At 37.7% G+C, this 27,402-nt stretch overlaps 1 protein-coding gene across 1 annotated transcript in view; it reads left to right on the top strand.

The window, feature by feature from the left end:
* The first annotated feature begins 10,751 nt into the window (after positions 1 to 10,751).
* The window catches only part of lrrc1 (leucine rich repeat containing 1), a 54,275-nt gene continuing 37,624 nt past the window's right edge, over positions 10,752 to 27,402 (top strand). The window contains exon 1 of the mRNA XM_053620562.1: positions 10,752 to 11,357. Coding sequence (XP_053476537.1) covers positions 11,199 to 11,357 — 159 coding nt within the window. The 5' untranslated portion in view covers positions 10,752 to 11,198. The remainder of the gene's footprint in view (positions 11,358 to 27,402) is intronic.

The raw sequence follows: 27,402 nt of genomic DNA, 5'->3' as shown, positions 1-27,402 counted from the left end.
GATATTTCTAAAGTGTTAAATCTATCCCTTTCTTGTAGATCTATCTAGTCTTTTTAGGTCAAAATGTTTCCCCTGTTTTTCTCTTTGACCTGAAAATCAACGGTGTCGCTTTTGACCATTTTTGGGCTAAATATTTTGGTTGCATCTCTATTAAATAGACATTATTTCATATGAATGAACTCAAAATATTCTCCATTTACCTTGACAGAAAGCAGGATATCCATCGAGTCCCTAGAGCCCTGTGACAGGAGGCGGTGTCGGTTAACATCAGAGAGTTCGTAAGACTGTTTCGATTGGCTCATCTCGCATTTTAATCAGGGAGAAAAAGTATATGAATAATGAACGTTTGCGTATAAATGACACACATGGAGGCATCAATATGCTGCACTTAAACCTCATTAAATAATCACTCGTAAGATTACACCTTAGTCAGTTAGGATTGTTCATTTTCATTTAAAATGACACGTCATACATTTATTCATTCAGCCAAACATTATTAAATTGTCAGTTATCAACTGGGAATAGTAATAATCATCGAATGTTGAATATTTAACAATAATAGTTAAATGAATGTTGTCTACAGGCAATGTTTGTGTGCCAACAAGAATACTATTGGGATATTTATTGAACCTTCAGGAAGTTTCACCTTTCTATCCACAGCAACAGAAACATCCACAGATATGACTGATGGAGACATGCTGAAGTTCCAGGTCAAGGCTGTGGCAGAACCAATTACACTGGCTTTAAATTACTGGCCTGAATATGTGGCTTGGTGGCACAGAAAAAACATGTTTTACAGAGAGTGGGTGTTATGTGATATAATGTCAAGTGAAACTTCAGAAACAAATTAATTTCCTGTGTTGAATTGCTTTTTTTTCTCTCAATAAAACTACCTCTTCACGAATGCTAAAATTGAAAGGGGAAAGGTTAAAATTCTTCCCAAATAACAGCTTGCATCAAAGCAGCTTTTACCAAGTAAAAAAATCCACCCATCCATCCATTTTCTGTACTGCTTATCCTACACAGGGTTGCAGGGATCCTGGAGCCTATCCCAGGGAACTCTGGGAGCAAGGCAGGGGACACCCTGGATGGGGTGCCAACCCATCACAAGGCACAATCCCACTCACCTTCACACACTACAGACAATTTTGAAATGCCAATATCAAGCACATATCAAGCACATATCTTTAGACTAGGGAGAAAAACCCCAAAGCATACAAACTCTACGCACACAGGGCGGAGGTGGGATTCGAACCCCCAACCCTCTAGGTGTGGGACAAACTTGTTAACTACTAAGTCACTGTACCCCAGTAAAATAAAATCAGGGTATTTTGTATATTATTTTGGTATTATGCATCCTATTTGTGTGTCTAACTAATTCACAGCAGAGCATTTTGAATTGTGTTGTTGAAAAAGAGAGAACGAACACAAGTATATGCCATAATTAATAAAGCAATAATAACAACAGCAAATCATGCTAATGAATGTGGAGCAGCTTGCATGTATAGTATAGTATAGTATGCCTGAAAAAACAAACAAACAACAAACAAACTGTCGATCCTGCTTTGCATATCTGATTCATTTCAACATGTGTTGACACTATGGAAAAACTAAAGGCTGTGGTCTAAGGCTAAAGGCTAAAGGCTCTGATTTTGTGCTGAATTAAAGCAAATGGATGGGGCCAGAAACGAGTAGAAAGTAGTGCTACTCTGAATATCGATATATTGAGTCATGGTTTTGCCACTGCCTCAGACAATTTGCAGTGAGTAAATGCCCTCTGAACGTTTCTGGCAAGTTTTCTTCAATGAACAAAAACAAAAAAGACAACAAAAAAGGAGCCGCACGTTTCCTGTTCCTATCTGTTTTAAACACCTTATCTGTTCATTCCGAATAATATATTCCGAGTTACTGCAATCTCTTAACTGCAACCTGAAACTGATATCAGCTTGAGCATGGGTGTCGTGCATTTGCCTGTACAAACTGATATCCTTGTCAGTGATTGGGTGAAAGTAAAATACTGACTTCACCTTGGAGAAATGACTTTGTAGTCCATTCCAAAACATTCAACTCCTACGCCATGAAGTGGCATATTGAGAGATCTCACTGTGAAGGGAGTAGAGCATAGCCACAATCACGTCTGAATGCTTTAGTGCTGTAGCCCAGTGCTTCTCAGATATAGTCCCTGTGACAACAAAGATTTGTTTCACAACTAAGCGGCTCATCAGATGTTTATTAACCCTTCGGGAGTTGGGTCAGGTGCATTGGACAGGCTCAATGTCTGACATGAAGGCCAAGAACTGGATTTAATAACCTCTGCTGCAGACTGAAGGCTCCCCTGATGAATCGAGTGGGTCAGTGTGGATGGGTATGAATTTTTTTCAGGTGTGTCTTCAGGCAGAAAGTAACGGCAAACTTATTTTGATAGTAATAAAACCCAGACAAGAGTGAGGCATATGCTCATTGATTATTCACAATTTTCATTTTGCACTTGGAGTGGAGGCGATTTTGAAAATGGAACTCTGTGTGGGTTTCCAAATTTAAATAAATACTTGTGCATTTTCTGAGGCCTAATTAGAGTGGATTTACAAGACTTTGAGTCCCCCATGTCTGAAAGCAGTTTGAGTTCAGTAATTAATGAGCGTCTGAGTAATATGGCTGCAGTAAAACTGGCTGGCAACTGCAGTTGCAGGGAACTTATACTAGCAATTACGGACATGAACTTTACCACCATGGTTGGAAGAGCCTTTACTCACATTGCCCCTAAGCTCATGAATTCACTTCCCCATCACATCCACAACTGTGAATCTATTTCAAGATTCAAAAGTTCTTTAAAAACTCATTTCTTCAGGCTTGTATATTCTCTGTGACATGGTTACATAATACTTAATTATAATATATGTTTTATGTATAATATTGTATAATGTATATATATGCATATGTATAAATTTATATATATAATATTGTGCTTTATTAGTGTTTTGTGAATTGTATTTGCATGTTATTTTTATGAAGTGACCTTGAGTGTCGTGAAATGCACTTTTAAAAAAAGTATTATTATAGTAATATTAGATTATATTAGATTTTAATCTAATAATAGATCAAAAGAATATGCTGTAATGATTTACAGTGTGCCGTTGTAATTTTAGCTGTGCCTCATAATGCTGTAAACACCCTGTATTTCAGTTCCAGTAATATTATTAAATGCACTACTACTACTATTACCAAGTAAAATTTAACAGTGCACTTTTAAAAAGGTTTAAGCATTCAATGTCACTGGTGTTCAGATACGAGCATTTCCTCATGAATACGCTGACAGTCGAATGTTGAAAATTGACTGAAAGTTTCTTATGTTTTATTACAGTTTAATCGTTATTATTGCCACAGATTGAAAACAAATGGCTCCTAAGTGAATACTTAATTAAAAGCAGGGAAACTCGGAGGATAAAACTGTTAAGTCTATAGATAAAAGACTCATAGACAGTGCTAGTATTGACTGGAAAACATAAATATGTGGTGTGCCACAAGCGCCTAATTAGAGTGATAATGATTTGAGCTTTTTGGATTAGATTAGATGTTGTTGCAATAAAATCCTTTAAAAATGGTTGATTGATAAATAAAACATTGATCATTTCACTACACATTTAGTAATAAACATTCCTTAATTACTTTATACCTGTTCTTTGGTTATATTTTCCAAAAAAACCCCAAAAAACTAATGAGATGTAGTGACAATTAAAAATCAATAAGATGAAAAAGTTGCTTAAATATTTAACTCAAATATTTAACTTAAATTGCTTTAACTTAAGTTGCTTTAATATTTGCTTAAATATTTAATATTTGAGTCATGTTAGGAGCACAAAAGACACATTGGTTGAAAAATGCAAACATGTCTATCTTGAATGCGAAACCTTTAAAATAATAGTTCTCTGAATATATTTACAGCCCAAAACATACATTTCAGCATGACATATTGTGGTTCCATCAAACAGCATTACTGGAATGAATAGTGCTCCTCACGAAAGAAAAACCAGCACGTAACTGAGACATGCTGCTGTTGTGCCCCACATGCCCATCCAAATAGTCCTTAATCATATCTAAAATCATATCTGTCTAAAGTGTCCATAGTGTGTGAATGTGTATGTGATTGTGTGCCCTGCGATGGATTGGCACCCTGTCCAGGGTGTACCCTGCCTTGTTCATGATGCTCCCTGGGATAGGCTCCAAGTTCCCTGTGACCCTGAAAAGGATAAACGGTATAGAGGATGGATGGATGAATGGATAGGATAAAACACAAATGCTTGACAGAAAACTGCAACACATTTTTATGTTGTGTAATTTATCAAGCAAAGCCATTTATATTAGTAAATTCATCATTTAAATAGCACATTCCCACTGCAAATGACACATTGCTATTACTATATTTGTGTTTAAAACTGTTATACTTATTTGTGGAACCTGATTTGATACAAATGATACAAATCACACAGAAAAACTGTATCGGACCGGTTGTTTAGGCATCCGAGTATTCTCATCATCCTAAATGAACCAAATCAAGACCAAGATGGAAACGCACCAGGATTTGATTCAAAAGGACTAAACGCTGCAAATGTGCTGCCACCCTAAATGACATAATTTAAAAAAAAAGTAGGTCCACCCTTGTTTCGAATTTATTTATTACTTTCCAGAGTCTGTATAACTATTTATGACCCTGTTGGCATCCCACTTTAATTACTTCCTCAATGCTTCCTGTTTTTGTTTGCACTTGCCCTCTGTGTTAATAGGTTTCAAATATTACAGTACATCCAATTTCAAAGGTTATGCGTCGTCATACACTCATACAGTCAATACAGTTGAAATGCTATAGAAATTTGGCCCGGGGGGGGGGGGGGGGGGGGTTGGTGAAGAAGGTCAGGGGATGGGGTTGGGGATGTAAATACCACATGTATTACCATGTTAATATGGTAATTTCTTCCACACTTTGTTGTCACTCAGAAGTGACTGAATTTTTAATATCTTTATTACGTTCACTAGTTCCCAGCCAAACTAAATTGCAAAATGAACTGTGTTAAAAGCCCCATTGCTTTTTGCATTTAATGTAAAGCCTAATGTCATGCCAGTGGTTAGCTACAGTCCACGGTCAACATGTGAAAATCCTTAAGCTTTATCAAGTGAAGTGACAGGTCAGACACAAACTGTGGTAGGTCAAATGACAGCCTCCTCAAATTTCATTATATGAGCGATTTAGTGGCACATTAAGTGGCAGATGCCTCAGGCCTTGCAGAATCAATTTGTCCTATTTAAACCTGTCAATGTCGAAAGGTGATGCAACGTAAGGTAGAAGCGAGGTGGTAACTTTGCATCTTTTTTAAAAAAATAATCATTTGAACTATTTTATCAACAGAGTAGTTGAGTAGCATTCATAAACACTGCATTAAACCCCTGCGAAGCATGCTGGTGGCAGCATCATGCTATAGGTTTGCTTCTTTTCAGTGGGACTGGGGCTGTAGTCAACATAGAGGGAAATCATGGATAGCTTCAAATACTAGTTGCAAATCTGCAAAATGACTTTTGCTTTCACTCGGTATTTCCAGGGCTGCTTTTTTTTATGCCATATTTTGCTCGTTTTAGAGCAAGGTGTGAAAAACAATTCGGCGCATGATTTCTTTGGACTAGTATAAAAGTAGTCAATGGACACTGAGATCTTGTTTTAAAGCACATAATCGAAATGAAATCTAATCCATTTTTTTTTTTTTTGCAAACATAGGATATGGCAAACAAAGGGAACAGGAAACTGCAGAGAGTGTATCTTCAATATACAGAACCGTTTCTGTTGTAAAATATTGCAAAGATTGGGATGGGGAAAGGGGATTATGGAGTGTATAATAGATTATAGTGTTATAAAAAAAAGTAGTATATTGAAGTAAAAGTGTGTCACGGCTTTTGTTCTGTTTTTGAGATGTAATGGGCCTGGAAATTTTGTTGAGACCAAGCAAACTTGCTTTCGTGGGTATAAAACATGTAGAGCAACATAAAAAGATTCTAACTTTTTTTGAAATTGTATTTTTAAAAAAAACTTTGACACTTAAATAGTTTTGATACTTGAGTACATATAATAGCAAGTATATGCCAGAGCCATATCTCCCTGCAGTTCTCGCCTGTTGTCCCACTGAAGTTAAACAGGATTGAGCCTGGCCAATACCTGGATGAGAGATCTCCTGGGGAAAACTAAGGTCACTGCTGGAAGTGGTATTAGTGAGGCCAGCAGGGGGCGCTCACCCTGTGGTCTGTGTGGGGACCTAATGCCCCAGTATAGTGACACTATACTGTAAAAACAGCACAGCATTTCGGGACTGAAGTTGTGTTTTAGTGTTTTGTGAATTGTATTTGCACTCACAAAACCGAGGTTGTGACTCTCTGTGGTCACTAAAAATCCCAGGATGGGTGGATGTTCCGGCACACTATGGCTGCCGTCACATCATCCAGGTGGATGCTACACACTAGTGGTGGTTTAGGAAATTCCCCTTTACAGTTACCTTTATATAGCGCTTTTATAGACACTCAAAGTGCTTTGAGTGACTAGAAAAGCGCTATATAAAGGTAACTGTAAAGTACAAAGTTCTACTTGAATAATTGTACCACAGGCTGTATTAAATGCTTACTTTCCCAAAATGGTATTAATCAGAGAAAACCAAATCTCCATGTTCAAAAGTAAATTCTATGACATGTAGCCTGAAGAACCTTAACAACAGCCACCAAATTCCAAGATGGACATGGATAATGACTGCTTGTGTAGTTATGGGAATATGCAACGAGGACATACAGTATATGACCATTTCCTCCACTTTATATATATATATATATATATATATATATATATATATATATATATACACATATATATATATATACATATATATATTTATATATATATAACCTATTTTAGGTGTCTAATCTCTTTAATTTAAAAGTAACACTGAATAAATACACGAGTTAATGAATGATGCCTGGTCACATGAGACAAAGACATGTTCACCTGTCTCTGTCTCTGCCCATGGAGGGAGAGTTTAATGGAGTGTCAGTGTTTTCTGTTAAAAAAAAAAAGCCACATTAAAAGCTGCTAAGGCTCTGAAGTCTATGTAAATCACTGCGTAACGGTCATTTTCCCACAGCATGTTTGCCAATGGTGTGTGCTGTTATATGATATTATATGTGTTTGAGGACAATTTTTAGTACATACAGCGGAATGGCATTACCAGGGTCTTTGTAGCCAAGTTAATGATGATGACCAGGCGATTGGCCTGTGCATTATGTCCAGTGTTTTATAATTTAGTCTATTAGTTTTAATGGTTGTTAAATTAGGTTAAATCTATTTTATACTTATATTTTTAAACAGGTAAGTTCAATTTGGTGTCTGTCATTCTGTCAGAGAAGATGAGCAGGAAACAACCTGCCATGATACTGTAGATAAATTTTCCTAGCAGATGTTTGTGAATGACAAGGTCGCTTAAAACCTGTAAATGGAATTCCTGTGACACTGTAAGTCAACGTCAGTCAGGTAACTACTGCTAAGGAAATTTCTGCTAGATAGGCTTAACTCTTTTACCAGAGGCCAAAAAATGGAACTTCTGCCTGTTTTGGGGGTGCCCGTGTTCAGCTTTGAATTTATTTGTGTTACACTCCACAGTAATGGTTAATGAAGATAGACAGTCTGTTTTATTTCTGTACCAATGTTATTGTGGAGAGGTGTGAATTGTTTGCCCAGCAAGGGGCTCACACCTCTTCCATTTCCCATCGCCCTGCTCACCAGCAGCTAAACACAGAGTCGAGATACTCTACACACAGAAACCCAACAATGTCCTGACTAATCTTTTTAAAGACTTGCGGTGATAAAGTAATATACTGACTGAAAATGTCAGATAAAGTTGATTTCCATTCTGCTGGCGAAATGGAATGCTAATGTACTGTGAGAAAGGGTTAACCTGAATTAGATAGAAATGATCTGCTTTCTTCACATAATGCCTGGAGATCAAGGGGTCGAGTTGTTGTGGGATACAAACACATTTCATTTTTAACTTATTGGAATTGTTTTTATTAGGATATCAAGTGTTTCCTACATGTACATTTTCCTTTGTTTTTTTTCTATCTGGAAACCACAAGGGATGCAATCTTTTGCAGAGAACTCTATCCTAAGCAAAAATACCCTCTCACTGGCTCAGTAGTGCAGTGGATCCAGAGACTTTACTGGGAACAATGGAATACCCTGACTGGGATACCAGTCCATCACATAGTGCAAAAAATAACCTTATTTCTAATATTTTACATAAAACAGGGTTGGGTGCCATATGTCAGTGGTTCTCAAATTGGGGTCTGGGGACCCCAACCATCCATGAAGCATTCTTTTTAATTTATAGACAGGGGCGGATTGTATCATTGGGGTGAAGCCCCTCTGTTTTCTCAAGGTTTCTTTTTTGGCGCCCACATCATCTTATTTACTGATAACAAATGTTTTAAAGAGGATTATTGTTTCTTTTTCTCTGAAACTGAGCGCAGCAACACCACTAGTGGTCATAAGAAGAACACACAAAATGGTATGAAGCGACACTATGGGCTAACTGTTACGAGCCCGGTGTCGTAGATTCATAGAGCCATTCAGTGACGGTTGTGTCAGGCTGTGGATGTGGCAGTGGATGTTCTTCCTTGAATAGCCTTAGGACTGCAATTGCTGAAAACTGTTTTGCTCTCAAGTCTCCATCATTGAAAAGTTAATAACTTCAGTTCGATACAATAGTTTTTAAGTTAAAACTATAATGCTTTTGGAAATCACTCTGATGCTCATATTCATACGTTGGTCACAAGCTCATAGGTTCCTGGTTACACAATTGCACTTTTTGACTATATCGTCTACAGCTATAGAAGAGAAATGATTTATAATTGCACTATTTTGTTTCAGCCAGATGAGGATGGGTTCCCTTTTTGAGGTTTCTACCTCATGTCATCTCAGGGAGTTTTTTCTTGCCATCTTCACCTCTGACTTGCTCATTAGGGATACATTTATAAACGTAACATTTATATCCGGTATTTATATATTTCTGTAAGCTGCTGTGTGACAACGTCCATTGTTAAAAGTGCTATACAAATAAAGTTGAATTTAATTGAATGACACAGAGTGACATTCTAGATTTGGCTAATATATTGTAGAACATTTCAGACAACAGAACCATAAGTTTATTTATTTATTTATCCATCCATCCATCCATCTTCTACCGCTTACTCCTTCTTCAGGGTCACGAGGAAACCTGGAGCCAATCCCAGGGAGCATCGGGCACAAGGCGGGGTACACCCTGGACTGGATGCCAGTCCATCGCAGGGCACTTTATTTATTTATTTTAAGCAAAAGGATTAGAACACTATGGAATTGAAAAAAATGTAAATCACTAATTCAGCTCCCTACTTGTGTGTGTGTGTGTGTGTGTGTGTGTGTGTGTGTAAATTTGCCTTAATATTATTGACATTTACACCATTTAACAAATGCCTTTATCCAGAGTGACTTACTGATGATGATGATGATCATGATGATGATGATGTTGATGACCTCAGGAGATAAGGTATTACTAATAATTCATCAAGCTATTGATAGATATTAAAATTCACCAATAGGCACCATTTATTACAGCCCACAACTTACATTTATCAAAGCTCTGACATATATTGAATTCTAGTTATTAGCCTATTTAACTGGCCACTTGAACTGAAGGGGTTTAATCAATAACGCCAATAAATAATGTCACCTTGGACCTTATGTGTTCTGTAGCTATAAAGTCCATGAATAAAAAGATTTATTGTTCCAATAAATAACCAGAATAGCACTGTACTGTATTTAAGTAATTTTCATGAAATAAATCTGCTCTGATGGGGTGAGGGGAATTTATTTTTTATAGCCACTGGATGCACTTGCAGAAATATTCAAGAATTATTTATTGGATATTTCAACATAATAGGGCATGAATTTGTCATTAATACGTGCATTAACCACGTAAACGTGTTTAACATGTGTGAAAATGGTGCTGCAAACAAAATACTAATTTATTTCAGTGAGCAAAAAGGCAACAAGCACATTCGATAGCTAAACTCTTCCTGAACTCCGTGTGGAATTATTATAATTCCCTCTCTTCCGCTTTTCCAGGGGTGGCGGAGCTAAACGTGGGAGGGGCTCCAAGAAAAAATTACAATTCCCTTTCTTCCAAAATTCTTATTTTATTTGGGAAATATAATATGCCTAAAGCAAAGTATATGTTAACTGTACCAAATGATTGACTATTTTCTACTGACTTAACGAATTTTTTACAACTCTCTAATGTCAATACAGAATAATCCTAAAGCTGTTAAGTCTGTTAAAAAGGATACTTGATGTATTAGATGTATGATTGATTTTGGATATAAGATGCAGAATTTTGATTTTACTGTTTTATAGATTCAAGTGTTTTTGTACGACTTTGTATTCCCCTACTGTTGTTTCATTAATAATAATAATAAAAAAAATCCCTCTCTTCCGCTTTTCCATATGTGGGCGTGCCTAAAAGTGGGAGGGGCTCCGGGAAATCACAATTCCCTCTCTTCCGCTTTTCAAGGGGATGAGCGGGCTAAATGTGGGAGGGGCTCAGGGAAATCACAATTCCCTCTCTTCCGCTTTCCAAGGGGTGGGCGGGGCTAAAAGTGGGAGGGGCTCCGGGAAAGCGTGACGCCAGCTTGGAATGAAGGAGTGAGTGAGAGAGTGAGTGAGTGAGTGAGTGAGAGAGTGTTTTCCGGGTCAGAAAGTGGACTAAAAGGAAATAACACTACGGGACGCAGAAAAAATAAAATAACAAAAAAATAAAACACGACGCGAGGAGACATGTAAATGGTTTCGCGGAACAAAGTATGGGAAGTTTGTCAACACTGCAGGAAAGACTGGCCGAGAACGATGGAAGGGGCGACGATTGAGACGTGGACTTGCGCTGTTTTTAGCCCATGTTACTGTGTGTAGTGGTGGTGAAGCCCGGCCCGGGACCTGGTCCATTATCGTCCTGCGTTTGAAAGTAGCTTAAAACCGCGACAGGGTTGACCGAGAGATTGATTTATTTATTTACTGTAAGTTGCGGGTGCTTTGACTTGACTAGTTGGAGCTCGTGAGTGTCGCGCGCGCTCCTGTGAGATCCGGGATGTTTCACTGTATCCCTCTGTGGCGGTGTAACCGTCATGTCGAGACCATCGACCGGCGCCACTGTTCGCTGCTCTACGTACCGGACGACGTTTATCGCTACAGCCGCAGTTTGGAAGAACTTTTGCTGGACGCGAACCAACTCCGAGACTTACCCAAGGTGAGGAAGATTCAGCTGCTTGTGTGACAACCATTTCACTTAGTAACACTTCAACCGACTGCTGTAGGAGCTGGCGTCCACAACAGCGTTATAGTTACTGAACCCTTCTTTAAAAAATACTTTCCTTATTATTATTATGATGATGATGATGATGAGTATGATGATGATGTTGTGGCTGTGTATGACTTGAGACACAGAGTGCACCAGCTCACCTGTGGCCTAAAACTTTTCCAGGTTTAATCATAAACAAAGATTTAACTAGTCATGAAGCTTCCAAGCTGAACAACTTTGTTGTTATGTGATTGTAGAGTCAGGTTTTCCTTCAGGTGACGAAAGATAAACCAATACTAGTTCAGAATTAGTTCAGTGACATGTTAAAAGTTATGATTATTAAATCCTGATGGAGTTTACCTACAGGGCATCACTTCATGATGAACGTTGATTTTATATATATATATATATATATATATATATATATATATATATATATATATATATATATAATGTATGTATGTATGTATATGTGTGTATATATATGTATATATGTATGTATGTATAAGTCTGAGCCCATATTGGAAATCTGTTTCTGTTTGTCATTTGATGCTGGTGATAAACAGAAAGTTCTAGAACTGAAATGTGCAACAGCTTGGCTATTCAATATTCAATATGTCGCACAGTTTTCTAGGTCACTGTGTTTAAATTCATGCAGATTTCTACAGATTTACTACAAAATAAACCCCCCCCCCCGAAGCACTTGTTCATATGACGCACAGATGGATTTTTATCTAAAATGGATCATCGGGTTTTGCACAAACTTGCGGAGTCTGGTTCAGCTCGAGTGCGCACTGTCCTTAAAGCGAAAAAAAAAGGACATATCAAATACTACGAAACTCTGAAATTCATGTCGATATTTCTAAGATTAAATTTTTCACACAAGTTGTTGCTGATTAACATTATTGGTATTAAACCTTGGTGTTAAATTGCAAAAGAATGCCAAACAAAAGGATTTTTGGACCTCACTGTGTGTGTGTATCAGAAAACATGATCTTCACAGGCCTCTGAAGAGTTCCACTGCCTGCGTTGGCCAGAGACATTTCAGGAGAGAAGTAACTTATAACTTGACAGGCGTAATAAAACTGTAAGGCGGTCAAATCAGTCAAATTTTAACTCAAAGTAAAGTGTCTCGAGGCCTTATCTCAGACATAGTTAGCTTCGCAAGGCATCTGGTTGAGACTAGACATGCGCATCGGATCTCGCACTGGGATCCCCCGCGTTACGCAACTATAAAGTCATGCGAATGGGAGGTTTTTACTTTCCTGCACGTGTGAGCAAGCTTCAGATACGAACGCTTGCAGAATGAAAAAAGACCACCTTCATTAATGTAATTGGGAACGATGCATTTATCAGCTTCATTCATTCATCCTTAGTTACTGCCTGGTCAGGGTCACGGTGGTTTAAATTAGGCTATGAATTTGCATATGTTTTGGGAAATAGAACCAAATAAATTAGAACGAAAACGCAGCAGTCAGAAAAGCATTCGCCCTGTTATAATGAAGCGATATCACAGATATCTGTGGCCGGGAGTCCAAGGGAGCAAAATTGTCCGTACTCTCAGAGAGAGAGGGAGGGGTGGCATACTCTCTCGCCTCTATCAATCATAGCAAGGCGTGCTCGGCTGGTTTCACGTGCCCTAGAAGTAGTACGTGATCGCTTTTGCCCTCCTTGGTGGGTACATGGTCATGTGATAGGGGAGAGCTGGTTGATGGGTGGGAATTGACCATGATTAAATTAGGGTGAAAATCAGGGACCCCCTCCCCCCCCAAAAAAAAAAAAAAACCAACAAAACAACCCATACTCTTCTGTTTCAGGTCATGATTACTTTTGGTTTAAATTTGAGTACAGTTACAGATCTTTGGTGCACTAAACAAATAGTGGCATTTATGTAGCACCCCTGTATATCTTTATGTTTACAGTTTTAGTGTTTACAGTGGAGTAACCATGAAATATAAAATCACCATATGATATGTACAATTAAATTGACATTTTGGGAATGCTGCTAGATGGTAGTAGAAGCAGTTGTGCAATTCAGAATTTATTTATTAATTTAAGGCATGATCCACCGACAGCCAATCTTGCCATATCGATAGCTTTAATAGGTGTCGGGAAATAAAATACCTTTTGACACAGTTACACTGTTTTTAGTTACACTGAAAATGATTGAAATAACATGCTGTAATAAGGAAAATGACAGCCTACCTTATAAAACCAGAAACGCACTTTTCCCCCTCCTCCTGCAGTAGCTAAACCTGCAGTGGATTATTAGCTGAGGGCTTGGTACCCGTATGCTCAGATTGTAGCAGCTCGGTCAGTAGCTTTCAGGCAGAAAATGGCAAAAATGCATGATTCCAACTGGTTAATCCTGTTTCTTATACAAGCTGGTAGGCAATAATATTAGATTAAACAAACTAAGGGATGTGTTTGGTTGAAGTGCTAGCAGCTTTATCTTAAATCGGCTTAAATCTTTGAAGTAGAAATAGTTCTGTACATCATAGACACACTGTCTGCACATTGCCTTTGTTGTGTGGCAATTTATTAGATTGAATTCCAACGTGCTAACAGATAACATTTTTGTGGCAACAGAATATTTTGAAACTAGCCCAGGTTTATGTAAAACTGTGTCCCTGGCAACTCTGTAACTGTCCTGTCCACTGTTCCTCTTTCAATGAAAATATAAGGAGCATGGGGCAGCATGGTTCTGTCCCCAATGGGTCTTTATTAGCACTTGCTGCAGTTCCCATTTTGGCCACTATGATATAATAACTACAGAGCTCAATGGGGCTGTGAGCGCTGTTCCACACAACATCTAGAAAGGTGAGCAATTCAACAGAATATCGGGTTTTTAAATAAATTGTTGGTCACCCAAAAGGGCTAACTGATTATTTCAACAGAATTGAAAATGTATGGATTTGTGAATGAGGATTTTAAATGTCTGTTATATATGGCGGGGCTCTACCTCACCTGCAAATATGGATAAGGTGTAACTGTCCAAAAATCGAAATCTCCCAGCTGTGCCTCAGAACAACAAAAATACTTTATATGGGAGGGCTTTAAGACTAAGCTCATAATTTCATGTCCCTTAATGTGTGTTGCAATAGTGATGCCAAGTGCACTGTGCAAAGCTGTTAAATTGACCAGAAGAGCTGCTTATAGTGTTCCTTGACATGTAAGTAATCAAATTCCACAGCAGCTCACTGAACCGATATCAGATAAATTGGGGAGTCTTTCTGATCAGCAGAAAGTTGAAGAGTTCTAACTAAAATGGTGGTTTTGGAGCTCCACTTTGACTAAACATGTGTTCAGCCTAATTAGAGGACAGTTTGACCCAGCTCGGCATCATCAACCAGTTAATCTCCAGTGGTGTTTAGGTCTCAGTAATGTCACTGAACGGGGAAGGAGAATATGGTAATATGTGACCGTAACTGATTCCTCATTTTACTGACTAAATTGGCTATATTCAATCGGCTTTGACAATATAAAAATGTAAATCTGTAGATCTAGATTTCTTGGAACCTTTCCCCATAACATGTCAATAGTATACAGTTCCTTGAGAAAGAGCAAGGCAACAATGTTCGTGTTATCCATCATTTCCATTTTTATATTTCCAAACCAGCGAATAAGTCCTGTTGCTTAACAAAACAAACTAAAGCAAATAGAATCACTGGAAAACCACTGTGAGTAGCCTGATCACAGGACCGTTGCTATAATACTGTTGTTTCAAAACAAGAACTGCAACCTGGGTGTTATCAAGTTCTTTTTTCCAAAACAACTCAGAACAAGGTTTTTTTTTTTTTTTTTTTTTTTTTTTTTTTTTTTTTTTAAAGAGTTGGTGGTTAAATGAACAAACTTGAGCAGTTACTTATTTGATCGCCTACATGTGTAAACACGTAAGCCAAAATTCGCGGAAGTACATCTCACTTTCGCTTTTAAATAGTGCTGTGAAGAATTCCTGCTTTTAACCATTTAATGCATGAACCTCGCTTTATAATTAGTGTCAGGCTTTTTAATGGGTTTCCTCTTCACGCGGAGATTATTTGGCATGTAGGGCAGTGACAGGTATTCAGTACATTTGATACCTTTACCAAATTATTGTAAAGTAAAATAGTTCCAGTGATGATGGTTTCCAATGGTTTGCATCTTGCGTTAAGCATGTATTCACTCTGGTGAAGGCTTCTCTTGATTGTTGACTTTGACAAGGATACTCCTAACTCAAGGAGAGTGTTCTTGATCTGGCCAGCTGTTGTGAAGGGGTTTTCTTCACCAGGGAAACAATTGTCATTGGCTGTTTATGGCGAATTGTGTTTGTTTTCTGTGGTCTTCCGGGCCTTTTGGTGTTCCTGAGCTCACGGGTTTCTTTCTTTCTTGCTTTCTTGCTTTCTTTCTTTCTTGCTTGCTTGCTAATAATGTACGAAATAGTTGATTTGTCCACACCTAATGTTTTTTGCTATCCCTCTGATGAGTTTGTTTTGATTTCTCAGCCTAATGATGGCTTGCTTTACTGGGAGTGACAGCTGTTTCATATTGAGAGTTAACAGCAACAGATTCCAAATGGCAAATGCTTGAAATCGACTCTAGATGGTTTATCTGATTACTTGTAAGTGAAATAATGAAGGAATGCCATGGAACAGCTAAGCAGCCAATCGTCCAACTTTTGGTTCTCTTAAAAAGACGGGATCGCATATACAAATTGCTGTAATTCCTACTCTGTTGACTTGATTTGGATTTATATACCCTCAAATTTATGTTTATTATATAATTTCAATTCCAATACACTGTAGTAATATATGTAGTATATATGTAATGTAGCTAATATAGAAAATAACTTTCTCAGTGGCCAGATATTTATGGGCCTGGCTGCCGTTTTGTGTATAATGTCACCTGGATGCTGTAGATTTGTACCTAGTAACTGCTGCTGTAATCATAAAGACTTATCCCAAGACATCTTTTCAACACACTTAGCATTGTTTACTATTACTGTTCTACACCCTTATACTGTAATGATTTATAATCCCTCTATCCGGTGTCATCCAGAAGAGGACAGGTTCCCATTTGAGTGTGGTTCCTGTCAAGGTTTTGTTGTCTCAGGGAGTTTATCCTTGCCATTGTGTCCTTACTCATTAGGGATCTAATTATAAATCTGCATCCGGATTTTTGTGAAGCTGCTTTGTGAAGATGTCTGTTGCTAAAAGTGATTTACAAATCAAATAAAGTAGATTTCTAGAGCTGAGGTAGGCCCAACAACAGCAGCTTTCCAAGTTGACTTGAAACGAATGTTCGCACTTGGATATAAATATTACAGACACCCCAAAACAAGAGAACAAGAAATCATGTTTTGATAGGTAATTAGTGCATTTTCACTTTACAAGGGAAGTCAGCTAAACTGCTAGCTAGGAGAATTTACAGTTCGGATACTGTTTAGTATTGTTCATCTGATATTTAACCAGTTAAGTAATGTTTTTAAAATGTAGTAGTACACGTGAAGTTTGGTAAAATTAGTTTGTGGATTCGTGATTGCGTAAAGTGACTGACTTGAAGCCGTATGTGTGACATTTTCACTTGAGCTGCTGCTTCAATTTATAAATATTCATGAGTTTTACATAATCACACGTGAAATTTCACATTATTTGTAAGTGAATGTAATTCTCATTTACAATATACAGCAGTTTATTTTGATAACCCAGCACATATGGCAGACATTAAACAAATTTGTTTTTTTCCCCTGTACATTTGTAATTGTATGTATTATTCCTAAACATAAATACTTAAGAAGAAAGCATATGCAGTATTAATTCTTAAAAACTAGAAACCCACCTTACTCCCCATCCTATGGCAGGAAATGTACAAGAACAGAATACAAAATTACACAAAAACTGAGCTTAACAGAGGGAATGTGGTCTAAAACAAAACAAAAAAGTTCCCTGAGATAAGGACTATGGTTTGAAGTCTGAAAAGTATGAGGGGGGTCAGGGGGAGTGGAGAGAACCTGTTCAACAAATGCAAAATGTGAGAATGTGGAAAGTGCAGCGTGCCAAATGGATGGTCCAGAAATAGTTCAAATTTCACGCAGGCACTGGCTGTCAGGCTAATGTGTAGCTAAGTACAAATCACATCGTAGCAGTTTCGAAACGGAGCTGATGACCATCTATTTGTATTCGACTGCTGTTTTTCATTTATTAGTTGAATGTTCTTTTTGTTACTTTTTTTTGCTTATAGAATATTGAAACATTTGAGAAAAACTGGAACCCCCCCCCCCCCAAGCTATTATATATTTTGCAGCCTTGTCATCTTTACCTTCATATACAAGCTTGAAACAACTTAAATAAGCTTTAATACAGTTCTTCTAAACAATAAAAACCTGCACTTGGGTAAAACATGTAATCACATTGTACATCATGTGATTTGGTTACATGACAGAACTTTAAAGTTGACTTCAGAATGCAGGTTAATGTGGCACATATAGATACAATGAAATGCTTGCTTGCCATTCCTGAATAGACTTGCTGTTATTCTTTGTGCCTCGTTTTACAGACTGCTGTAGGGTGTTTGATTTAAGTTAATGAAATTGTTTAGCTGTTTGGAGAGCAAACAGGAGTGGCACATAGCAGAGAGGTAGCCTATTCTTTTTAAGGCCTGTCAATTTTTAGAAGATTTTAAAGACTTGATTTAAAGTAACAATTGTGGACTGATTTCTTCACTTTCTGCAATAAAACACCTGGCTAATATTGCAAGAAGGGATGGAATAATTAAAGCCTTTGTGTGTGTGTAATTATAAGGTAACACAGGGCAAATTCCGTTAGTTATTCATAACAATGGGTAAGACCAAGGAATACAGATGTGATGTGGCAAAAGGTTGTTGAGCTTCACAAAATGGGAAGCGGCTATAAGAAAATAGCACAAGCATTGAAAATGCCCATTTGCACCATCAGGGAAATAATTAAGAATTTCCAGTCAACTGGAAATGTTATGAATCAACCTGGAATTGGACGTGTGTTTATATTGTCTCAACGCACTGTGAAGAGGACGGTTTGAGTGGCCAAAAAATCTCCAAGGATCACAGCTGGAGAATTGTGAATTAGAAGTTAGTTGCGTCTTGGGGTCAGAAAGTCTCCAAAACTACAATCAGAACTACAATCCAAACTACAACTTCACCTACATCACCACAAGTTATTTGGAAGGGTTTCAAGAAAAAAGCCTCTACTCTCATCCAAAAACAAATTCAAGCGTCTTCAGTTTGCCAGACACTACGGGAACTTCAAATGGGATGGGATCGGATTCTATGGTCAGATAAAACCAAAATAGAGCTTTTTGGTAATAAACACCAGAGGTGGTTTTGGCACACACAGAGAGGTAGCCATATGGAAAAGTACCTCATGCCCACGGGTAAATATGTTGGTGGATCTTTAAAGTTTTGCAACTGTTTATCTGCCTGAGGACCTGGACATTTTGTTAGGATACATGGCATCATGGACGATTACGCCTCTGTATGACGGTGACTGAGGTCTTGTTATTAACATGAACAGTAAAATGTACCAATTCATTTTTATTATCTGTTTGACGTAATTGGCACTCGACCAGGAAAAAGCATATATTTCTGGTTAGTACAATACCGTAAGTTTGCCATTTGAGATTATACTACCCTTCTAAAATTCATACACTAGACAACAGAGTGTATGGTGCATAGTATAAGTGTATAGTTTATAGTATGTCATTTGGGACACACTACATGTATTGGCCGAGTTTAAAATGCAGAACAGTAAAATATGGATGATTGATTTGTCCTGGACATTTTGTTAGGATACATGGCATCATGGGCTCTATCAAATATCAACAGATATTAAATGAAAACCTGACGGCCTCTGCCAGAAAGATTAAAATGGGCTGTGGCTGGATCTTCCAGCAGGACAATGATCCAAAACATACATCAAAATCAACAAAAAAATGGTTTACTGACCACAAAATCAAGATCCTGCCATGGCCATCCCAGTCCCCTGACTTAAAACCCATAGAAAACCTGTGGGGTGAACTGAAGAGAAGAGTCCACCAGCGTGGACCTCAAAATTTGAAGGATCTGGAGAGATTCTGTATGGAGGAATGGTCTCAGATCCCTTGCCATGTATTCTCAAACCTCATCAGTCATTATAGGAGAAGACTCAGAGCTGTTATCTTGGCAAAGGGAGGTAGCACAAAGTATTGACTAAAAGGGTGGCAATAATTGTTGCACACCTATAATTAACAAAGAATATTTTTATATTTAAAATATTTTGATAAACCTGTCTTTTGTTTGCAATTGTTTGATATCCTTGAGAGCAGAGTATTTTTCTGAATTTTTTTAAACAAAAAGTAGGGCTGCAACTAACGATTATTTTCATAATCGATTAGTTGGTCGATTATTTTTCAATTAATCGGATGGAGGGGGGCTTTCAGTACCTTTTTTTTTTCTTCATTTTTTAAAATAAAATCCACAAACTTAGTGTTACAAATATAAACTTCAGACTAAAACTTTACAAAACTGCTTGTCCAATTATATAAGACTATATTTAAAAAAGAGCCCAACACACACACACACACACACACCAGAATATATATTATTCATTTAGGACTGTAGTTTAATTCGGTGCATTTTTGCATCCATAAAAATAATGCATAAATACTTAGGTATAAAATAAATGAATATAAATTTATATTATATAGTAGTATTTATGCATGACTTTTTACGAAAGGTAACTCTGACATAAACAGTAAACTGAAGAACGTCATTGTCGTTGACTCTGGGTATTAGGCTAAAGCTAGCGGCGTCACGTTACGTGCGTATGACATCATGCGCCATCAACTAGGAAGTGGCTTATACTTCCGGTTAGTAAAAAACGCTAGTGTTTCATTTGAGACGAAATTACCTTTCTAAAATTCATACACTAGACGGTAGAGTACACAGTGCATAGTGTAAATGTATAGTACGTCATTTGGGACACAACTTTAGTATTTACTCTCTTATGCGTGTTTTCGGAGTAACGCAGTGAGTAAACGCACCCCGTGCCGCATGCAGACCAATTAATCGATTATGAGATTCGTTGACAACGATTTTCATAATCGATTATCAATTTTATCGATTAGTTGTTGCAGCTCTAATCAAAAGGTTAAACAATAAAGACAATCTTTCACATCCTTCTTTGCTCATATTTACCAAAGGTGCCAATATTAGTGGAGGGTAGTGTGTGTGTGTGTGTGTGTGTGCGCAAATAAATAAACAAACAAACAAATAAATAAATTATATAATATGTATTTGTGTGTGTGTGTGTGTGTGTGTGTGTGTGTGTGTGTAGATATAATTTTTTTAAAAGTACAGTTTATTCATATTTACAAGCTACAAAAAGGTCAACTGTTTGGGCGTGTCATTGGAAAATGATTGGCGGTGCCATTTACCGGCAGTGTAAACAACCCAACAGCAAAGAGGGCAGGAATGCCAAAGCGCCACGTTTGTGTTTTTATAAACGTCCCGTCATGTTTCTTGTAATCTGCATTTTATAGCTGTATGTCACCTTACTGTAAACAGGCTACTTCACCCTATACACTAAATACAACAGACTGAATTATTTTATTTGCAACTAACAAGAACAAAAAACTAAAATTTAAAAACATAAATCACTTGATGTGTCGTGCAAGGAACACTATATATAATGAATAAAACATTGAAGTAAAAGTAAGTAAAGCTTTTCGAATGGTGTGACAGTACGCAAGTTCTCTGGGAGTCTAAAGTGCAAAACTGGGAGGGATGTTATACTCTCTCTCCTCCATCTTTCACAGAAGCACTAACCAATCGTGGGTCTCTGTGAGCTCACGATGTATGCGAAAGAGGGCAGCTTTCCTCCAGATGCGTTAGTGAGGTTGGCTTCATATGGAGGTAGCTAGTGGGTGTAAATTGGCAAGACCAAACTAGGGAGAAAAAAATCCCTTCAAGTAAATAATACCAGATTTGGCAAAGTTTTGTCAGCTAGTCAGTTATTTGTGCCCATTGCACATTAATACACGCTAAAATGATTTAAGACGTATGAATGATTTTATATTTGGACCCTTTTACATTCACACCATCTCTGCATGACGTGTATTAAAACATGACCCCATCTGACCTGCTGTGGTATTAATACTCCATGTCTACTTCCTTTTCATTTGTGGAGCATAAACTCCTCCATATAAACCTGTTCAGTCCTCTCCCTCTCACTTTCTACATGCTGTGAATTGTGTTTAAAATCACAGTATGCACCAGTGGTATGGCCTCTAGCAAAGAGAAGACTGATTATGTTGTCAGTAATAAATATCTTATTTGCTAATGAGCATTATTCTTGGTCATTCTCTCGATATTCATCCTTTTGGCCCGTTTTTCTCGTTTATGCCCTTGAATCTCTGTGTTCGCCTGATATTGATGTCTTTAAACTCTGATTTGTTATCGATTTATTGTCGGACTCTGCTGTGCTGTTCAAGTTAACTGGCTATTAATTTAACACTTGTTACACATTCCACTGCACACTTTCACACATTTATACATCAGAAATTTATTATAAGTGAAAGCCCAAATGCCTCGTTTTGGTTGCCTGGAAACTTAATCGACTAGGATTAAAACTGGTAAATAACATAATGTAATAATGTATGAAGACTTACTTCGCTAGTCAATACGGACTAAGTGAAATGAATGTGTAATGATTATTCTACTCTTAACAAAGTGTCTAAAAGGCCACATCAGGTTTGCATCATGTCGGTGTCCATTGTTTTGGCTTTGAGTTTTGGTGTTCTGTCCACACATCACACCTAAAAGATATCCTTTTTTTCTCCGTATGAAACTGCAAGCTGACTGTATGTATTGTAGCACGTGTTATAGTTAATGTAGCATGTGTTGTGTTGTTATATTTACCCTATCACCACCGTGAATCACGTTGAGGTTTAACACGGCTACATACCAAATGAAAACATGAATTGTCTTGGCGCCTTGTGGGGTTTTTGAACATACTTGTCCGCTGGGGAACTACAAATATAAAACTGCCTCAGACATGAAATGTGCTTGTGGTGGGCACTCGGGCTACTGATTTGTCCATGCCTGCTTAAGTGTGTGGATCGTTGACTGCCTGCCTCAGCGACATGGCGCATCTAGACTAAATAAGTAAACATTTGACAAGTGATAAACACACATTATGTCTACATAAACAGGATATGATGCATTTAACTGTTCACTTATGCTGAAGAGTTTGTCTTTTCTAAACCACATTTTAGGCCTAGTGTCACTTTTCACTATACGTATAATATGGGTTTGATGAAAAAGAGCTGAAAGCAAAAAGATGGATGTCTGGGTTAAGTGTTTATCGTGGTGTAGTGCCAAACGTTCCTGAGTGGTTTCAGTGATTGATGAAAGCGTCCTTACACACACAGATTCATAACTTGATTTATAACCTGGACCAGCATTACTGATTTCATATGTTGGTCAGGCTCCAGTACTTTAGTATTGGAAAGGTTTATTTTTGGGTTTGTTTATCCATTCATCCATCTGTCTGAGATTCTCATAAGCATTATCTCTTTAGAACGAGTGGATAAACGTGTGTAGGATTTGTATGGAATCATCATTGGAACCGGTGGATGAACTGAATAGATTCTGGAATTGATCCAAAACAGGGTCACGGCCATAGCAAGGTCAAATCTTAGCTTCCATCCTGTTTAATGTATATTTTAAGGGTAGATCACGCAGTCAGGAAGCAATAGACTTGTTTATTGCGAAGCCATCCCGGTTGAGTTCTGCTTGTTACCGGATACATTCAGAATGATTTGATTCAGATATAACTGGAAACACATGGCCTTATAGAGATTTTCATAATCGATTAGTTGGCTGGTTATTTTTTCGATTAATTGGATGGGGGGCTTTCAGTACCATTTTTTAAAAAATTTTTTATTTATAATAAAATCCACAAACTGAGTGTTTGCAAATATAAACGTCAGACTAAAACATTACACAAATGCTTGTCCAGTTATATAAGACTGAAAAGAACCCAATACACACACACACACACACACACACACACACATACCAGAATATATATTATTCATTCAGGACTGTAGTTTAATTCAGTGTTTTTTGTGCATCCATAAAAATGATGCATAAATACTTGTGTATATAAAATAAACTAAGTATATAATTAAGTATATAAAGAGTAAAGTGAAGAAAGTCATTGTCGGTGACTCTGGGTATCTGCTAAAGCTATCGGGGTCGCGTTATGTGCGTATGACATCATGCGCCACTGACTAGGAAGCGGCTTATACTTCCGGTTAGTAAAAAACCGCTAGTTTTCCATTTGAGACAGTATTACCTGAATAAATGTATTTACTCCTTGCCGCATGCAGACCAACTAATCGATAATGAGATTTGTTGACAACAATTTTCATAATCGATTAGTATCGATTTTATGGATTAGTTGCTGCAGCTCTACAGCTAAAAAGGCAGATCATGCCAATGTACCATACTGTATAAGCAAGAGCTTCTAGTTTTTCTGGCTTCCATTTGGAATGGCCTTCTAATATGCTAATTTGCAAACTCGGCTGTCTGTTAATGTGTTTATTTAGCAGTATACCTAAAGCTTTAAAAAACAAACAAAAAAAAACAGAAAGGGAAAAAAGCTAGTTTTTGTTTACTCCTTGTAAATTGTCATCCACAAACAGTTGTTGTGTTTGCTGTACTGCTGAGCTGTGTCAATCACAAACAGGCCTCAATCAGGTTCCAGAGCTCTTCCACAGAGAAGTAAATACATGCTAATCTTCTGCAGTGTAATGGAAATGTGCGTGTTTTTATTAGAATTTTAAGATCTGGGGCAGAAGGTTCCAGTCATAAGACCGTGAGTTCAGTGTGATCTACCTGTTGCTGTTGCTGTTGCTGTTGATGTTGCTGTTGGTATGGTGTGGTGTCTCTCAGGAGACTTTACAGCTTGCAGGCTGAGCTTGAGGAACTGGACAAGTGAGATTTTTGTCTGACACTCATCACAACGATTTTCAAAACACAGACCAGTGATGCATGATGGGATTTAGTTACACAGAAGGTGAGCTGATTTATGTATTAATTTATTTTAAAACCAAGGCCGTGATGTTCTCAGTTTGTCTTTATTATGCTGCATATTGTACCGTACAGACAGACGGCACATTGAAAAGGGAAAAACTGGTGGTTTCTGTTACGCTGTGGGAAGAATGGTGTCGAGGCTTATTGGAGCAGTTCTGGAGGCCAAATATCTTAACACACACATACACACACACACACACACGCACAGTCACCTGGTTGTATGTTGACTGTTCTTGCACAGGAAGTGCTGGAGGCGTGTCCAGGATCGTGCTGATACGGCTGCAATTCTGAAAAAGAGTAATGTCTTCTGCTTAGATAGGAGACATCTAAATATAAAGGTGTTTTGTGTAACGAGTGAATAACCTTCAATTATTCTGCCTAAGCCACCAGGTATATCTGAAGGACGAGTGGTTGGATGTTTGTAGGGTTTATATGGAATGATCATTTTTAACCAGCCGATGAACTGATTAGATTTTGGAATCGATCCAAACAAGATCAAGGGCAAATGTTAGAAATATTTTGCTTTTAAATAGCTTTTATCACACAGATATGTAGCTTGCTTGGTCATGTTCAGTAACTCATAGTCCCCTTTTTTTTTGGGGTGGGGGAGGGGTGGGTGCTATCTATGTTTTTACCCCATGTCTGTCTTATATAACGATTCTCTTTAGCACTAGGGCTGTCTCATCATCAATCCAACCCACAATAAGAATTTGTGATCTCGATATTGACAGCATAGTTAGTGACGTGTTTACGTGTTGCAACGTGTGCATCTCGCATGTAGAACGAGAACAAGCATGGCGGAAGGCGGAGTTCAAACCCTTAACACTAACCCTAACCCAGGGCATTGGTGGCTCAGTGGTTAAAGGCGCTGGGTTAATGATCAGAAGGTCAGGAGTTCAAGCCCCAGCACTGCCATGCTACCACTGTTGGACCCTTGGGCAACGCCCTTAACCCTCAATTGCTCATTGTATAAATGAGATAAGTCGCTCTGGATAAAGGCGTCTGCCAAATGCCATAAAAATGTAGATGAGGAATAAGAATTAATCGCCAAAGACGGAGCTTCCTCCTTAACATGGTAGTGGTTCGGATGAAGATCAGATGCGAATCGCTCACATCTGTGATTTGTAAAGAGTATCACAAAACCGAATCAACAAAGGGTGGAAACGCATCAAATATGCTGCACCACTTCAAGCAAAAATACTGACCAGAATATGAGGAAAGCCAGAAGATATTGTTACTATTTTCATATCGTCATTAATATCGTTGCTGTAAAAAAACCAGCATAAAATATAGTGATATAGTTTTAAGTCTACATCTCCCGTCCCTAGTTAGCACGCAATCTCAAGGACAAGTGCTTGAATGGTTGTAGGATTTATATGGAGTTTCCTTCTAACCAGTGAATGAACAGGGTCATGGTCACATCAGGGTCATATATCTGAAATTGCTTTTCTTCAGAAGCCTCCTTCTTGTTTTGAAGTATATTTTAAGGGTATTTCAGGCATAAGGTTTAATAAAAAGAAGGATGAGACATGTTGACGGCTGAGAATCCTGTACTTATCTTACTCGGCATATATTGATGTATGGATAGGATTAAATAATATCAATTCTTGCAATCTTGGGCCCTAGATAACCAAATATTATCTCTATATAGTTACTGTTTGATATTAGTATTTAGTAGATTAAAAAAAATAATAATAATTTTTAAACACAATTCACCAAGTTAAAATTAAATCTCCACCTGATGATGTTTACTGTGTGTATAGTTATCATTCAGTACATTCACGTGGACAAAAATACTCCAATATTAACCGGATTAAGACAATACTCTGATTAAGAAACTAGCATGTAAACAGCAATTATTGATGACCTCAATCCGACTAAAGTCATACTCGAAGTAAACACAAATGGAATTAAGACCTGTGGAGTATTCCTGTTTTAGTCGCATTATCAATGTGTATTACAGACATGTACACACCTTAAGCACACTATTAACGTCGTGTGAGAGTGTTCACCGTATTTTGCGACAGGACACGTACACACATGGCAGCGCTCAACTGTTTTACGGCAAACAAGAGAGCACGGCTGCATCCGAAACCGCGTACTTACCTACTATATAGTAGGCGAAATACATGTATCTCGGCTACTATATAGTAGGTAAGCACGCGGTGGGGACGCAGCCCACGGCTTCAAGCAGTCATCTATTTGCACGTATAGCATGACAAATAATTAACTGCACTTGAATCTTTCGTAAAATGAAAAATAAACACACCCAAAACTGTATATGGTACCATAACTAAGACGAACCTCATGTCAATACGTGAAATTCTGGAGGGAACGTCGGATAGCGTGGTGTGGTGACGTAATGACGTGTGCTGTTAATCAAACTATGATCTATAACATGTTAAACGGGAACATGAAAAGAGTATTCTAAAAGCAACTCATGTAAACACCTTAATTAAAGTATTGCCTTATTCAGAATAAGATCAATAATTAGATTGTTGCTGTTCATGTAAACGTAGTCATAGGCATAATCCACACTAACATGGATCGTTTTAAAAACACTATTTTTATGTTTTGGCCAAACTAGCTTTCAGTCTGTTTCCCCAAGTGGTTCCTGTCCACATGGACAAAAAAAAGAAAACACGAAAAAGGACAGAAAACTACATGTGCACTGGGTGTTTGACCCATGACCTTGACAGCATTTTTGGCATTTTTGTTTGATTTGACAACATAAACCTGCAAGTTTAGTTAAGTCTGCAAATTAGTATGTTTTACGTTTAAGATGAAATTAAAATAACTCCTGCAGAAAGCAACATCACGGTGGCTTCCGCTGTCTTACAATTGTGGAGATCACATGACAATCATTAAGTCAGCATTTTCAAAAGTTTGAGATTTGTGCCAGAA

This window comes from Ictalurus furcatus, chromosome 3 (assembly GCF_023375685.1).
Source record: "Ictalurus furcatus strain D&B chromosome 3, Billie_1.0, whole genome shotgun sequence".
NCBI lineage: Eukaryota > Metazoa > Chordata > Actinopteri > Siluriformes > Ictaluridae > Ictalurus > Ictalurus furcatus.
Note: the sequence above shows the minus strand (reverse complement) of the source record. Positions and strands in the feature narration are given on the sequence as shown.